Genomic DNA, 17,277 nt, shown 5'->3' with positions numbered 1-17,277 from the left:
AAATGGCCAGCTGACAGGGCGCTGGACGGCGCTCTGAAACCGCCGTCCGTTTTGCTGCAGCTGCAGGCGTCCGCGGGGACCTTTGGCCACACTTGGCCTCGGGCCGCACTCCGCCCCGCCTCCGCCGCTCCGCCCCGCCCTCCGATTGGCCGCCGCCCCGCCCGACCCCCGGCCTCGGCCAATGGGGCCGGCGCGCGCCGGAAGCCGGAAGCCGGAATCGCGGCGGCGGCGTCCCCTAGGCAGCTGTCGCCCGGCGCCATGCGAGGCCTCCAGCCAGGGCTGACGGCGCGACGCCTCCTCCCGCTGCGGCTACCCCCGCGGCCGCGGCCGTGCGGACCCCGGCTGTCGAGCGGGCCGGCGGTGGCGGGCGCGCTGGAGCGGGCCATGGACGAGCTGCTGCGCCGCGCCGTGCCCGCGACGCCGGTCTACGAGCTGCGCGAGAAGACGCCGGCGCCCGCCGAGGGCCAGTGCGCGGACTTCGTGAGCTTCTACGGCGGCCTGGCCGCGGCGGCCGAGCGCGCCGAGCTGCTGGGCCGCCTGGCGCGGGGCTTCGGCGTGGACCACGGCCAGGTGGCCGAGCAGAGCGCCGGCGTGCTCCAGCTGCGCCAGCAGCCGCGGGAGGCGGCCGTGCTGCTGCAGGCCGAGGACCGGCTGCGCTACGCGCTGGTGCCGCGCTACCGCGGCCTCTTCCACCACATCAGCAAGCTGGACGGCGGCGTGCGCTTCCTGGTGCGGCTGCGCGCCGACCTGCTCGAGGCGCAGGCCCTCAAGCTGGTGGAGGGGCCGCACGTCCGGGTAAGGCCCCGCCCGGGCCGCCCCCAGCCCCCTGGCAGCGCGGACAGCCCCGGCCGCGTCTCCGCCTCGCGCACCCAGGTCCGCGGGCTCTTGCGGTCCTCCCCGTGTAGTCCTCACCTGCCCCTCAAGCCCCAGACGCTGCGCCTTGCCTTGCCTGAAGCCGTGCACACTTCGCCCCGAGTTACAACCCCCTGAACCCAGTCCTTTTCCTTCCCACGCTTTCTGAATCCTTGCCTCCCTGTAGTCTTGCCTCGCTCCGGTCCTTACTGTGTAGTGCCTACCTCTAAGGTGACTGTCACACATCGTACCTGATTAGTGTGCTCCATAAAGTCTCTTCTTTGTTATTTTAGCTGAGAGGTTTCATCTCTGGTGTACTTGAGCCAGTACCGAACTGAGCATCAGGCAGCCTTCTGAAAACCTGGATGGAGTCAGCAAAAGTTAATTGCACACCCACGATGTGTAAGCTATTGCCCTAAGAAGTCCTGTGAATGCACATAAATGACTAGAACTCGAGGTCAGCACTGTCTAGGAGTCTGAGTGCCTTCTGGTCTCTCTGTGGCATAACTTCGGGCGAGGCGTCTTACCTTCCTGTGTTCATCCCTGAAATATGAGGATTCTAAGGTGACTTCTTGAAGAATCAGGTGCTTAGCACAGTGAGTTCATGTTAGATGCAAATACATACTCTAAGCTTTAAATAATGATGACCTGAAAGACTGCTGGTAGTTGAATATAGTCCTTTTATACCGTTGGTATTAAATATGAAGGGACTGCTAACTTGCCCTTTTAGTGAACATAAAATGATGTAAATGTTTCAGGAAGTTTCTGACATTCAGAACATTTTTAGGTGCAGCTGGCTTTAAAAAATTGAACAGTTGAACGATTATGTTCTAATTCATTTTAAGAACTCTAACACTGGCATAATAGTTTTCATGTTCATTGCCTCATTCTTAGGTGAGTGATGAGCATGTTCCCTTTTACAGTAAAGGAAACAGACACTGAGGTCGTGTGACTTGACCGAGAACTCAGAGCAAATAGGTATGTCTCCCATCACCCACCCAAATCCAAGCCCAGGGTTCTTTGCACCACACTTTATAACCCCATCATGCTATGTGAGTTATGGTGTTTATCAGAGACTTTCTTATCTTTCCTGACCACTTAGCCTTAGATGCATAAACAATGGGTATAGTTAAGGATGGGATTAATCTCAGTGATAATAGTGCTACGATTTGATTGCTCATGATAGCTGGTTAATTTACAGTGCTAAGGGTTACCTAGGGTCGCAGTCTGAACTCACCACATTTCTGGCTCAAGCCCCATCAGAATGGCTGAGAGGTCATGTTCCACACACCGCGTGCTTCCCCACCTGATTCCTCTCAGGGGAGGCTTGGGTTTAGTCTGCAATCTAAGCAGGCTTTTTCTTCTTGAAGCAAGGACCAGTGCTCCATGGTGGTCCTTCTGGAACTTGATTCTTATTGCACAGGAGGCTGGAGAATTAGGTAGAATGTCACCTGTCCCAGAATGCAATCATCCACCCTTCCATCCATCCAACAAGTGGCCACTGGGTGTTTCTCTTGTACCAGACGTGCTCTAGGCCCCAAGGTCTCTTGGTCCAGGAGCCTCCAGTCTAGCATGGGAAAAGTTAGTAGCAGGCATGATGGGTGGTAAGTGCTTTTCACACATTTGTTCATTTCATCCTCAGCAAGCCACAGGGAACAGTTTTACAGTTGAGGTGATTAACTGGTCGAGGTCAAGTGCAGTGCCCAGAGTCCAGGGCTGGTGAGAGCCGCAGTGTGTAATTCGTCACTACACACTGTCTCGGAGTCGACAATTTAACTAAATCTAAAAGGGGTTTGTTTTCTTAGAATTTGCCTTTTTCTATAAAATCAAGGGCAAGATAAAACAACCAAATTAATTGAGGGGTTTGTTTTATGTACTGTCACCACATCAGGAGTTTAATATTCTCTAGTTGTGACTGTCCTCTTTCCATGATTTGTACGAGCTTCTGTTTTATCAGCAGTCTCAGTGCCCATCTTTCTCTGAAACCACAAGTCAGTCTTTACTCCCCTGCTGAAAATCATCAAGCCTCATGTGGCCTAAAGGATGGCATTTAGTGTCTTTCCCTTCAGCATTTTTGGTGCATACCAAGCCATCCTGGATGACATTTCCAGCTTCACCGTCCATTACCTGCTCCCCTCCAGAGGCCCTGCTCTCCAGTCAGGCCAGCTCTTGGATGGAAAGTTCCTGAACCCCTGTCACTGTGATTCCTGCTGGGGAGGCCTGTTAGAATAAGAGCTGTTCCACCCCCAGCTCGTTCACTCAGCTCTCACAACCACTCCATCTCAGGGTGTCGCACCCAGTTTTGAACTTGATAGCATATGCTATTATCTGTACCCCTCACTTGGATTTTATCACTAACCACAGAATTTAGTGTTTGAAATGTATTATCCACACCCCCCGAACTAGATGATCAGCTCCTTGTCTTCAGTTTCTTGCATAGCAAAATGATGAATGAAGCGTGAGATGGACTCCGGGTGGCCCGCCGTGAGACAGCCGGCACACTGATCATTCCCATTTGTCCTGACGTCAGACTGCTCCACTCCGCGTTCTGAGCCTGGGAGGGAGCCCAGAAAGGCTTGGAAGGTTTCTGCACAGCTGAGAGAGACACATCGGACGTCCGCACCGCCCTGGGCAGGTTTCAGCGGGCGCTGGTCCTGGGTGATTTCTAATGTCCTGTTCAGTTCTAAATCCTCCAACTCTGTGACATGTTCCTTAATTCGTCCCCTTGCCCTGCCCCCACAAGAAAACTCTTGGCTGTCGCGTAGTCAGGAACATCGTGGCAGCTGAAAGCTGTGACGTTGAGACTTGTCGGGAGAGAGGAGCTGGCCCGGGGAAATTTGGAGCTGCCAGCACTGCCAGGTCCTCAGATGTTAGGGCTCCCTTGTTTTTTTAGCCAACGCTGTCCACACGCGTAAGGGAAAAAACACTGTGTACCGACAGGCAAAAAGTCACCAGTAATAGATGTCTTGAACAGAGGATGAATAAGGATAGCCTGACCTGTGCCTCTGTGCGTGGTCTGGACATGTTGGGTGCAGAAGCCTTTTCTCGCTGCTCGATCATGCCTCCTCCACTTCACCAGAACTCTCGTCAGATCTTATATTGAGTGCATCTAACTGTTAGTGGCTGAATCTGTTGATTCCCTTCTGCTTTGCTCTATTGAGTTACATAAAAATTTTTAAAATCCCTATCATTGAAATCAGTCAGAGAATAGTCACTGGGACCTGATATTGTAACCTCTCACCGGAATCACTTAAGGTTTGCAGTTTACTTGGATTCCGTTTCTTCTGCCTCATTCTGGATTTTGCATCCAAGTTAAAGGGGCAATTCAGCTAGGACTTTTGCTTTTAGGAATTCAGTGTTAGAAACCACTGGCAGTTTGGCACGCGAAGCTTTAGAGCAGGAGTCCCAGACCCCCATGGGCCTGTGATGCCCTTTGTTACTGGGGGAGCAGGGCTCAGCACCCTACTGTGTGTACACAGCACCCATCACACAGGTGTGCTACTCCCCAGCCCCTGCTGACTGTGGACTTGCTGGGTGAAGTCAAGTGCATGTGCACTGGTTTCCAGCAGAGCTGCTGTGCACTTGGCGCTGAGCATTTCCTCGGAATGGATTCGGTCCCCTGCATGCTGTCACAGGTTCCTGTTCACTGAATCCTGTAGGCTGCAAAGGCACTTCTAGAATAACCGGCAAATGGGAGGCCACGAAAGGATGCTGAGTCAGTATCTTTTGCAGGACAGTGGCTATAGTGGAAGAAGCACGGGTGAGGAATGGAGGGCCTGGGTCCCGGTCCTGTCTTTGCCATCCACTCGTTAGAGGCATGATTTTAGGTGATTTTAGCCAAGTCGTGTAACTCACCTGGACCCATTGGCTCTGCTCTGAGGTGAGAGATTCGGCTGGTGGTCCATATGCTCAACTCAAAGTCAGCCTGCTTCTCTTGTAAGAAAGGCCCTGAGGGATACTGTGGAGTAAAAATACGGTTTACAAATGAGGGCACAGTTCGTCAAGACCTCGGTCTCTGACCAAGAGTTGTGATTATTGGAAATGTGGGAAGAACCCAGAAGACTGGCCTTTCCATTTCGAGTGTAGCCGGCATGAAGACCAAAGGCATGAGGCCAGGGTGGGTGTATCTCTTTCCTTGGATATTTTAGACCAGGTTTCTTTTCTCTCCCGTGGAGATTCTTAATCTTTTTTGATATGAAGTTAGAGTCAGTTTCAAGTTTCCTTGATGGGAAGGTACAAGTGCTACATTGAAAATTTTGACAATGTGGCAAAGGTCAGATGTCTGTGTTGTGTTTTTTGAGATAGCAGATCTGATAGGCAGATGCCTCCTGAACAAGATGGCCTGTGAAGTTGTAGGGGGCGTGTGTGTGTGTGTGTGTGTGTGTGTAGGTGTGCTCTGCTTATGGGGTGTGGGGTGGGGGACAGTTCTGTGTGTCTGTGGTTTATCAGAGACGTTTCCAAAGGCCCATTGGGGTTGAAGAGTTGAGTTTCTTACAGATAAAATCCCCCATGAAACCGAGTTGAATCCCCCTCATAGCAGCAGGTCTGAGCACTGTTCGGCGATTTGTGGGCACTAGAGAGAAGTTGGCATTTAGAAAACGGAAGGGTTTCTTGATGGGCGATTTGAACATAGACATTCCGGTGACATGGCGGGTATGCAAGCCATAACAGAAGCCTGGCGGGAACATAAGAGAAGGGACTAACCTCACATCAGACACGGCCAGCGCGCCCAGCGGTGCAGTGCCCAGCCGGGCTAGACAGTTGCTATGCAGCCTCTTTTGGTGGCTTATCCTGCTTTTAGTTAATATAGTAGAGTCCTTGTTGGTTCTACTAAATTCTGTGCTTAGCTAGCTGAAGGAGAACTTATTTGTAGATAGAAACGTGTGCCCCGGTCACCTGGGGGGTAGCAGCTTATATGACTTGGAATTGTACCTAAAACATCGTAGCTCCAGCTCTGTGACCTTCTCCAATTGCTTTTAGCTCCCTTCCCCGGCTCCGGGCTTCTGAGCAGTGAAAAGTAGCTTTTTTTCACATACCCAAAATGGGGACATCTTAAGAGCCAAGAGCTTCAGAAAAGAGCGTAGGAGACAGCTTTTTCTCTGCTGAAAGGGGCTGTTGGCTGGTCTTCTAAATTGGCATTAGCAGTGCAGAAAGAACTGAGACCTCCCACTGACTTGGGCGTCACCGCAATATCCCCAGCAGTTGTGTGTCTGAGGCTTGGATTATTGCTCAGTGATCGCTGAGTTCATGAGCATAAAGCGTACAGGCTTTCTTTCCCTCCTGCTCTTGGTGATCCTGGCACCTTGCTCCGTGCCGTGGTTAATTCCGGCTCAGCAGCTGACCTCATCAGAACTAAGCAGTGGAGGCTGGTGACCTTTACCCTAGATTCCTGGTTCTCGTGTACCAGTGTCACATTTTATAGCTGTCAAAGCCCAAAATAGAAGGAAGAGACTTTTAGAGGAGGAGCTTTCATCAGCCAAACCTTTTCTTTCATAATTAATAGTGAACTAATACTAGAGTAGATATTTCTGGCTTTTTCTGATTATGAATGTGATAGAGATGCCAGTATATCTTACATGGGATTTGGCTAATCTATTCCTAACCATTCAGTGCAGAGGTTCCTGACCTGGAGGCCGTGAACCCCGGGGGATGATCCATAGATGAACTTCAAAGGGGTCCATGAACCCTAGGAAATTGTACACAGAATTTCATCAGTGTGTGTGTGTTTTTCTGGGGAGAGGGTCCCTGGTTTTTAGCATGTACTCGAGAGTGTGTGAGGGCCCCAGGAAGATGAGGAGCCATGTGGGCAAGTGCAGCAAGTGCAGTTCTGTAAAGAGCCGTTCTGTATCGCCAGCAACCCTCTCACCCTCCCTTCCTGCCGCTTCCTGATCACCATCCTCCTGATTTTTCTCCTCTTTTTCATTTGTATCAATCTGTGAACCATTTTCCACGTGAAAGTCCCTACTGAATGCTTTGGGCACTAGAGGAATGAATCAGAGATGACCTCTGCCCTTACCGAGTTTAGAGCTGAGTAAAGCAAACAAGATTATGGAATCGTGAGTTAAAAGGAATTGCAAAGGTCATCTGGTCCAGCCGCCTAGCCGGCCTAGCCGGCCTAGCCGATGCTTAAATCCTTTTTAAAACGGCTCCACCCAGTTCTTGTCCCTCTGTGCGGTCGCACGGGGTGGGTGTGGGGGGTCCCTGTCCCAGGAGCACGTCTGTGGACAGCCCTAGCTGTTCAGAGTTCTTCTTTACATCAGTTCAGTGCAAGTCTGACGGTCTGTGACTTCCCCTGGTTGGTCCTAGATCCACCCCCCTCTCCTCGCCCCCGTGGGGTCACACAGGACAAATCTGTGGCCTCTTCTCTCCCCCAGATCTTAAATGTTTAAAGATGGATCTCACTTCATTCTGAAACCTTCTCCGAGCCACCAAATCTATACCTGCAACTTATCCTCAGGGGACAAAGTTCTGAGTCCTCTGACCTTTTGCCAGGGATTAAAATGGGAAATGGCCCTGTAACATTTTTAAAGCTTTTGTAATACTACTCTTTACGGGTGTTATCATCACGGTCTTTGTAATTCTTATACAAAGATTCAAAAGGTCAATCCTGTACCAGATGTGCCAAGATGTTGACTATTATTCAGTAATAATATTCAGTGTATCTGTTAGTATGTAGTTCATCTCTGAGTAACAGAGACCCAAAATAATAGTGGTTTGAATAATAGAGAAGGTTGTCTCTCATGTAACAGTCCGGAGGTAAGCAGCCCAGGGCTGATTCTGCTCTGTGATGCCCTCAGTTGAGCCAAACTCCTGTCTTATTGCTCTCCCCTGAAAAACCTTCATCCCCAAAGTTACCTCATGGCCCAAGATGGCTGCTCCAGCTCTAGCCATCACATCACCTCCCAGCCTACAGTGAGAAGGACAAAGAAAAAGATAGGCAAAGGGCATGCTCCTACCATCTTTTAAGATTCTCAAAAGCTGCTGCAGAACACCTCTGCTTGCATGTGATTGGCCAGAATTTAGTCACGTGACTGCCCCTGGCTGCAATGCGATCTTTATTTTGGACAGCCATGTGCCTAGCTAAAAAATGAGGCTTCTATTTATTTGGAAGAATGGGAAAACAGCTATTGAGGAGCAACATGCTGTGTCTACTGCCCTGGGCGTCCTCCCCACGCTGGCTGTCAGAAAGCTTTCTGCCGTTACCTGTTTAGCGCTGGTCAGGGTCTGCTAAACCGCGATGGTTCTGCTCCTGCACCCTGTCCTTTCCCTGCGCACCTCCTGTTCCGTTCTTTCTTGAAAGGATTCAGTGCAGATGTGCCTTGGATGGTAAAGTCGACTCAAATCATTTTTGGAAGTAGATTAGATGTTAATGAGTGAAGTGAAATGAGAATAATTCCATCAAATGTAAATGCATTCATTGCCAGATACGCTAGTATTTTCTGTCTCACTAAGGCAGAGACAAATGCTCCCATTAAACTGTGACCCCGTCCTCGGAAAGATGCAGCCCGACTTCAGAGACGTCACAAGATGACAGCGCGCGTCTCAGAGCCGAGGAAGTGCGGTCCCGGACCCAGCGCTTGTTCCTCTCAGGAGCCAGGGCTGCTGTTCCGACGTATCAAAGACTGTTCCCGAGAGCGCGAGGACTTGCGCGCTGTGCAGCCGTGCCAGCGTTTCCCGCGTGGCGCACCGTTCCCTGTTGCCTTAGCTTTACGTCTGCAGTGCGGTCACGAGGGAGCGAATGGGCACGTGTTTGATTTGGGGAACTGAGTTCAGGTTGAATACGCCCACTCGGGTGTCTGACAGATGGAAGTCGTCAAGTCTAGACAGAGAGCGGAGCTCAGTCTGCCTGGTTTGAGACAAGAGTTCACTAGAAACCTCTCAGAAGAGGCCTTCTGGAGAGCCATCTTGCACATCTCTTGTCGTGCGTTCGGTGTTTTCATTCCCTGTGCTGCCGACGCTGCAGAGGCGGCATCTCTCTCCCTCGGAAGGCTGACACTTTCTCTTCTCTCAGGAGATGAACGGAGTGCTGAAAGGCATGCTCTCAGAGTGGTTCTCTTCGGGGTTCCTGAACCTGGAGCGGGTCACCTGGCACTCACCGTGTGAGGTGCTTCAGAAGATCAGTGAGTGAGTATCGCTTCTCAGTTTTCTTACATTTTAGCGGAAAACCAGTCTCCCTTCACGTGTTCTAAGCCTAATAAAACCCAAACGCAGTGTGCACAAATGTGGCTGGCCTGGCCGGCGATGTCCGGATCGCGGAGGAGGAAAGGGAGCGGAGGGAACCTGATCAGTCTGCTGGTAAACCTGCGTGTGGGGTCTCATTTGCATCCTTGTGTTTAAAGCACACAGGCCCACTTTCTCCCGAGACCCCGTTACCAGAGCTATAGCATTCCCCGGCCAAGTGTTTACATTAGCAATCCAAGCAGCAACTGTTTGCTGTAGTGGTTAAAATTTCTCCCTTGGATAAAATCTAAATTAACTATATCGTGCATAATTTACAGTGTCCAGGACACAGTACTGACAGGCTAGCATGTCATGGTTGTCCTCACGAGACAGGAGAACCTTTTTCCACCTCAGGATCTTCACCTTCTGTGTTGTTTTATGGAATCTAAGGTTTGAGAAACATCGTACAATTGGAAGTGTGACGAATTCAAGGGGCTAGAGTGCCTGCTGCCGTGTCGCAGGCTGACAACAAAATCATGGTTTTCAGCATGAGTTTGCTGGACAAATGGAACGAAAGATGTGTCTTTGCAGCATTGGCTTCAAAACTGCAGAGAGCCAAAGGGAATAAAAGACAGGATGTTCAATGATTAAGCGTCTGAGTAGGTTTCTGAGTTAAAATCTGCTGTGTCGGTGCTTCCCGAGGGCCTCGCAGACTAGCCTTCAGACTAGGTATGAAGAATGAGAGCACAGTTTTTTGTGTAAAATGGTCATTAATTGGAGTTCCTCTCAATCAGGGCTGTTTCACATTAAAATGATTGTCTTTGAATTTCTGGAAGAGTCAATTAAAGCTTTATTTAAAGGATTTCTTTGACTGTAGTGAATAATATGAACAGGAATGGTTATTTACCTTGTGCATTTCTCTTATTTCTTTATAATTTTCTCGTCAGGGCTGAGGCTGTGCATCCTGTGAAAAACTGGATGGACATGAAACGGCGTGTGGGCCCTTACAGAAGGTGTTACTTCTTCTCCCACTGCTCGACCCCCGGGGAGCCCCTGGTCGTTTTGCACCTGGCCCTGACCAGCGAGATCTCCAGCAGCATCCAGGTGCCTCTGCCGGCCAAGTCCGGACAAGACGGGCGTCCCGCACAGTCCCTCAAGCTTTTGTTACTTGGTTTTATCCCTTTTCAAATAGATTGCTTTAGGCTTTTGTGGGTTTTTGAACTGGCTACATAAAATCTCTAAGTTTGTAGCGGCGGAGTGCAGACACGCCACGTGTGGACAGCAGGGCCCGAGGAGAGCATCCCTCCGGGGTGACTGGGGCGGAGGCACGGCGGACGCTCCCTGCAGAGGGGTCTTGTGAGGCGGACGGGAGCTGTGAGGGGCAGAGGTGGAGGGCGCGTGGGTCCACCTTCCGGCGTTTGTTAGTGGCCTGTGGGGAGCTTTCAAAGACGTGTGATTGAGAAATTGACGAAAAGACTCGGTGCTGTGTGCCCAGTGGGTGGAGGAGATGGGAGCCACATCAGACAGGCCCTGCGTGCGGCAAGCACGGCTTCTGCTTAAGGAGTTGGTGAGAACGTCTGAGACGTTCCTTCCCACACACGGGGACAGAAGGGCCAGTGCAGGGCCTGGAAATAGGGGAGCAGATCTCGAGGGGGGTAGAGACAAGGCGGGGAGCAGACGGCCCTGGGGCACAGCGGGTTTGCTCAGACCACGAGGCCATGGTGGGCAAGGGCTGTGGGACCGGAGTAGCCCGTGAGGCGACGGGAGAGATGCTGACAGGGCACGGGAGGGGCACGCTGCCTCGTATCAGAAGGTAGAGAAACCGAGGAGGACAAATGGGCAGACGTTCTTGGTCCCCAGGGAGAAGTCCCCTTAGGTTGTTGTGTCTGAGGGAGGCAGCCCTCTGGCGCACTAGAAATTATTACAGCCTCTCTGAGGGCAATTTGGCAATATCTATGAAAATATAGATGTGCCTTCCTTGACACCTAAAATTCCACTCTGAGGAATGTATCCTGGGGAGATAACTACCCAGACCTCGCGTCCAGGATTGTATTGCAGCCTTGTCTATGGTTTTGGAAGGCTGGAAATGATAACCTGCCTGTCCCTCAGTCAAGGATGTGCTAGATAAATGATGGCACATACGTTTGGTACGTCCTCACGGATACTGGGTTCCTACGCCTGTATCTACGTGTTGATGTAGTTGTATGTTTTTGACATGGAAAGCCAACGTTGACTTACTATTGAGTAAAAATTCAGGTTCCAGAAGGGCATGGATAGTGTGATCTTGTTTATAACATTGAGCATTCACCCTGTGCCCGTCAGCCTGCCAAGCACATTCCGTGTGTTACTGCTCACAGCGCCCTGTGAATAGGTACTTTTAGTAGTAGTGTCCTGGTTTTAGACAGGAGAAAACGGAGGCTTAGTGGAACTGGAGTGATTTGCCCACGATGATGGAGCAAATACGGATGGAACCGGGATTCAAACCCAGCCCACCTGCTGGCCTTGAGGACAGGCACCTTCTGTGAGTGGAGAATCGGGCCTCTGGGCGTGTGCGAGGTTTGTGTGTACACGGTTCTGTGTGTACACAGTTTTGTGTGTGCACGGCTTTGTGTGTACGCATGTTTAAGTGTATACACAGAGCCAAGGAGACAGCCCTGGAGAGGCATTCATCCGAGGTCAACAGCAGGATTGGGTGAGATCTTGGAGTAATGTGTGATTGCCTCTTTGTGCATTTATTTTTTGCCTCTTGGACATCATGCATATCGCATTTGTATAACCAAAGAAAGAGTCATTTTTACTTTGAAAACTTTAAAAAAAGATTTCCTGGAAATTTTTAAATAAGGAACCACAAGATAACCTATAGATTTCTTGAAAAACAAAGGAGATAATTCAACAAGATGAAGACCAGGGAGGAGGGAACGCAGAGTTCTTGCGCGGAGTCGGGGTGCGAGACAGAGGGCCTGCGTGGGCCCAGGAGGTGTGGCTGCCTCCGTTTCACCAGCTGCCCCACTTTCCTTACGGCAGCGGTTCTCATCTTTTCGGGGGTCACGGAAAAGACCCTTTGAGCAGCCAAAGGGGAGGAAAGCTGAAGCAATTTTCCCCAGGGGGATATGCACAGCCCCGCACCTTCCACACGCAGTTCCAGAAAGTCTGTGGACCCCCAGACCTCATCCTGGGCTCTGGGCCAAACTCGACTTCAAACATCGGTGTAGCTGGTGGGAGTGAGAGAAGTTTAAGTGTTTTCAGAAGCAGGCTGTGTACCTGCATCAAAGCAAACTAGAGGTGCCCTCCTGCTATAGCGCTCCCGTCAGGTGACCTGCAGGTACCCGGGTTCAAACCCCAAAGTCAGGGCCGGCCCTGTGGCTTGGTGGTTAAGTGCGCGCGCTGCGATGCTGGTGGCCCGGGTTCGGATCCCGGGTGCGCATCGAGGCACCACTTCTCCGTTCATCCTGAGGCCGAGTCCCGCATACAGCAACTAGAAGGATGTGCAGCTACGACATACAACTATCCACTGGGGCTTTGGGGGGAAAAATAAAATAAATAAAATCTTTAAAAAAAAAAAAAAAAACCCCAAAGTCAAAACTCAGAGCTAATCATATCGGATGTGGCCACGGGACTTCCGAGTGCTTGTCATTTCTAAGATTGCTTCTCGGATGTGTCTGCCTGAACGTTGTTTTCACTGAGGAAAAACAAGGATGTGGCCCAAAATCAAAAGGTACATAGAAGAATCATAAAAGGCAACTTTCCTACAAGAAAAATTATATAGGACTGCGCTGGCCTGTTGAGAAGCCTAAAGAACTAGAGTTCAGAGGAAGGGAGGACAGTACCTAAAGGGTAGCACGAGCAGCCTTCTCAGGAAAGCTGCGGAAGGCGGAGCCGTCTGCCCGGACGAGGATGAGGGTCGGCGGGGTGTCCCCGGGTGAGGGGAGCAGCTGCATCAGGTTTCAGTTTGCACAAAGGCCTGAAAAAGACAAAAGGGACATAGTTGCCGTTGAGCAAGGTTTGCACGAGAATTTCAAAGTGACAGAAACGATACAGCACGGAGCGCATAGCCCAGGGCAGTCGCGCAGCCGCGGCCTCCAGAGAGATTTCAGCGCAGGCCAGGCCGCCTTTAGTCCTCAGAGCCCAGACCTGGAGTAGACGGGCCCGAGGTCCCTTCCGGCGCCCACCTTCTGCGGGTTTTCTCGTGGCCCGAAGTGCAAGGTGGGATGCGGGCTGTGGGTGCGCCCAAGCCCAGCCGTCACTGTGGTTCGTGTTTTCCAGGCAATAGTGAAGGAGTGTCCTCCGTCGGAGACGGAGGAGAAGAACAGGATCGCTGCTGCCATCTTCTACTCCATCAGCCTGACGCAGCAGGGCCTGCAGGGCGTGGAGCTGGGCACCTTCCTCATAAAGCGAGTGGTGAAGGAGCTGCAGGTGAGCGAGGCCGTTGGTGTCAGGGCCCGGGTCCCACCCTGTTCCAGCGTCCCCGTGTGCCTGGGATGAGGATGGGAGCTGGAGGGAGGGAGGGGGGTGGAAAAGTGCCAGGTGCCCCTCAGCACTTCCTAGGAGCCCAGAGACTGCTTGAGAGAAGGACCCAGTGCTGAGAAAAAGGCATCCGGAGGCCAGCTTCCCAGTGGCCACAGCTGCAGGCGTGTCCTGAGGGCACCAGCTGCCCCAGGGGCTCCTGGTGTGTGCCCGGCCCCCCTGAGGTGCATGTGTTATCCCCACACAGTCGTGAGCAGGGCGTCCCCCACCCCACGCGTCCCGGTCTGGAGGGGGCATCTGATAGTCACCCTGGCCGTGCCTGGCCGCCCCCACCCACCCTCGCCCGCACTCCCCGGGCTCCTGGCCCCTGACTTTACCAGCTGGGCGCTCTCGGGCACTGGGAGGGGGTGTCGAGGTGAGACCAGGCAGCCTGAAGGTGGATACACTGGCTTCTTTTTCTTATAACTTTTCTTTGTTGCCCTGAGAAGGACACTTCAGCACCCTACAACAGAAGTGTGCAGTCCACTCTCGGTCCAGGCTTGTGTGTGTGTGTGTGTGTGAGGAAGATTGGCCCTAAGCTAACATCTGCCAATCCTCCCCTTTTTGCTGAGGAAGACTGGCCCTGGGCTAACATCCATGCCCATCTTCCTCCACTTTATCTGGGACGCCGCCACCGCATGGCTTGACAAGCGGTGCGTCAGTGCGCACCCGGGACCCGAACTGGCGAACCCCGGGCTGCCGCAGCGGAGCCCGCGCACTTAACCGCTTGCGCCACCGGGCCGGCCCCTCGGTCTAGGCTTTTTAAAACTGTCTCCTAAGGGGCTTGGGGGAACTGTAATGAGTAGGGTCTAATTATTAGGTGAAATAATGAGATAGTTAATAACTGGCTCTGAGCCCGGTGTCCTCTGCTTCCGGGGCTTTCCACACAGTGGCAGCAGGCGCTCCTCCTCAGAGAATGACAGAGTGGAATTCAGATATTGACGTGCTTTGTATTAAATTCATAACCAATTTTGAATCTGAGAACTGAGATTCATTGGGTATCAGCTTCATTAGGATCACTCTCCACCACTTTTTCCCCAAATGCGATGAGAAGCCACATCTAATTAATACCGGTCTCTTCTCATCCCTTCTTTGCTGCAGGTGTTGATGAACGGGGCGGGATCGGGGGCTGTGTGAGGGTAGGTAGAAGGATCAGGGGTTCTGGGTAATCTGCCACGGGCTCCGTCTCTGAGTCAGTCGGAGCCGCCCCTGAGCCCCACAGCCATCCTGAGGGTCGGCCACCATCCAGCGCTCGGCCAAGAGCGGGAAAGTCGTCAGAGAGAACCCGTGGTCCTCTCATGCACAGAGTGACCACGGGGCTTTCTGAGAGCAAACGCGTGAGAGCTACCTCAGGTGCCCAGTGAAAGGAACACGGTTAGGAAAATCATGGTATAGTCTTATCTCTTAATGTTATTCTGTTAAAATTATGTTTTTGAATTTTAATGATAATGAGAAAAGGCTCATGCTGTAAAGTTCATAAAGCAGGATATGAAATAAATGTCTCACTCATGGAAAAATTGCCTAGAGAAAGACCAGAAGGAATTATACTTTATCAAACTATTGAGAGTAGTTATCTCAGGGTAGTAGAGTATCGTGGTTTTCTTTATTTCTGTCATACATTTTTAAACAATTTTCTATAGTGAGCATATATTACATTTATAATCAGAAAATACTGGATTTTTTTAAAAATGATTATTGAGATCTCTATGTAATTTGAACAATAATGATTGAACCATATCATCTGATGTGGAGAAATACCCATTGCCTCCCCTCTGTCCCATCCTCTGTACCCACTGTGGTATAGCTGGGCAATCAATTATTCATTCAACAAACAGCCATTGAGTACTTGTGTGCCAAGCACCAAACCGGGTTCTGTGGCCACAAAGAAGTCCATGGGAGGGGCTTGGTGTGCTAGAAAGACAAGGTCTATAGTCAGAAGACGGCATACCAAGTCCCACTTCACAGCAGCCCAGCTCTGATGTCAGTCAGGTCCCCCGAACCAGCGTGAATGGTGGTGCAGGTGGAGACACCATGGTAAAGGCTTGCCCTGGGGACACAAGATGCCTCCAGGGCCTGGCACACACCAGATTCTTAATAAATGTTCCTTGAAAGAAGCAAATTAATGCGTATCAAATATCACTCTGTAGACTCTACAGTGGTACACAGAGGTTAATGACACATAAATGATAAACGGGGAGGAGTTTCTGTATCGCTGACGCAGCTGCTGAATTGTGTGTGTGTGTTTTCTCCACCTTCCTTCCCCCACCCCAACCCTGCCGTACAGAAAGAGTTTCCTCACCTCGGGACATTTTCAAGTCTGTCTCCTATACCTGGATTCACCAGATGGCTTCTGGGGCTCCTGAACTCGCAAGCAAAGGATCACGGGAGGAATGAACTGTTTACAGATTCTGAAAGTGAAGAAATCTCTGAGATCATAGGTGGTCCCGTTAATGAGACCCTCAAGGGCTTTCTCAGCAGCAGTGAGTGGGTGAGGTCTGAAAAGCTGGTGCGGGCGCTGCAGGCGCCCCTGATGAGGCTCTGTGCCTGGTACCTGTATGGGGAGAAGCACCGGGGCTACGCGCTGAACCCCGTGGCGAACTTCCACCTGCAGAACGGGGCCGTGCTGTGGCGCATCAACTGGATGGCCGACGTGAGCCTCAAGGGCCTCTCGGGCTCGTGCGGCCTGATGGTCAACTACCGCTACCACCTGGAGGAGACGGCCGCCAACAGCACCGCCTACCTCGGCTCGAAGAACATCAAAGCTTCCGAGCAGGTCCTCAGCCTGGTGGCCCAGTTTCAGAAGAACAGCAAACTTTAGACCTGTCCTAAAGCAAGGCGTCCCCGACTCGGAAAAGGGTCATTTTCTGGGTAGGTCAGGGGGGTCATGTAGCAGAAGAGCTTTTTCAGTAAAGCAAGTGAAACTGGGCTCTCTGGCCCCAGCAGGGTCACCCTGTGAGGCCGTGCCCTAGCCGTCACTGCACGAGGAAAGGTGCAATTCCTGGTGCAAGAGGCGGGGGGCACAGGTGGACACAGACGGTGGGGACGCTGTGCTCTCTCTGGGAGACTCTGTCGTTGCCTGCGGCCTGGCTCCCTGCCCAGGCTCGGTGCTGTGGCCCCTCCTCTTCCGAAAGCTCTGGAGCTTCTGCCGGCTCTCGTCCCCGGTGGATGGGTCAGCCTCGCAGGGACCTGGGCGGACGGCCCAGGTGAGAACAGATTTCCCTTCACACTTAGAACATAATTCAGCCACGGGTGCTTTACCCATTTCTCACCACTCGTTGCAAAGGGATAGAGGACTCTGCTATGTATTACTAGGTAAATTTTGGAGATCACGAACGTATGAAAAGTTTCATGACTTTCGTGACACAAAGTTTTTAAGTTAAATCACTGAGCACCAGAGGTGTTGCTTGGGGCTTAAATTGGATTATAGACTCTACAAGTACAGTGATTCAAGTTCATAATGAACCTCACAGTAAAGAACAAGTTTGTTCTGTGCAGCATTAAACACGTAGTTATGTAAGATGGTGTGGTGGTCCTCTTTGAGATCCGAGACCTCGTAAGCTGGAATCAGCTCTGGGATGTCTCTGTGCCCTTGGGCCCCAGCCAGCCAGTGGCATGGTGGGTGCCCTAGGAAGAGGGTCTGCAGCATGTGGCGCGAGGACAAGCCTGAAGGGGCCGGCGGTCGCCGTGGTGGTGGGAGGAAGGAGCGGGGTGGGTGTCTGCGAGGCTGTGTTCTCAGACAGCTGTGTTGCCTTGCTTCCATGC

At 51.7% G+C, this 17,277-nt stretch overlaps 1 protein-coding gene across 1 annotated transcript; it reads left to right on the top strand.

The window, feature by feature from the left end:
* The first annotated feature begins 258 nt into the window (after positions 1-258).
* MLYCD (malonyl-CoA decarboxylase) lies at positions 259-17,034 on the top strand. Its single transcript, XM_004437066.3, has 5 exons — positions 259-795; positions 8,864-8,976; positions 9,960-10,116; positions 13,276-13,425; positions 15,800-17,034. Exons 1-5 carry the CDS (start codon positions 259-261, stop codon positions 16,331-16,333), a joined length of 1,491 nt encoding a protein of 496 aa, XP_004437123.2. The 3' UTR covers positions 16,334-17,034.
* The last annotated feature ends 243 nt before the right edge of the window (positions 17,035-17,277 follow it).

Source organism: Ceratotherium simum, chromosome 30, assembly GCF_057802395.1.
Source record: "Ceratotherium simum simum isolate JZ-2026a chromosome 30, ASM5780239v1, whole genome shotgun sequence".
Lineage (NCBI taxonomy): Eukaryota > Metazoa > Chordata > Mammalia > Perissodactyla > Rhinocerotidae > Ceratotherium > Ceratotherium simum.
Note: the sequence above shows the minus strand (reverse complement) of the source record. Positions and strands in the feature narration are given on the sequence as shown.

Bases quoted from the DNA above. Each gene is read 5' to 3' on its own strand.
- MLYCD (XM_004437066.3), top strand. From the start codon at position 259: ATGCGAGGCCTCCAGCCAGGGCTGACGGCGCGACGCCTCCTCCCGCTG. The intron at 8,977-9,959 runs GTGAGTATCGCT...TTTTCTCGTCAG, and splicing joins GTGCTTCAGAAGATCAGTGA to GGCTGAGGCTGTGCATCCTG. The intron at 10,117-13,275 runs GTGCCTCTGCCG...CGTGTTTTCCAG, and splicing joins AGATCTCCAGCAGCATCCAG to GCAATAGTGAAGGAGTGTCC.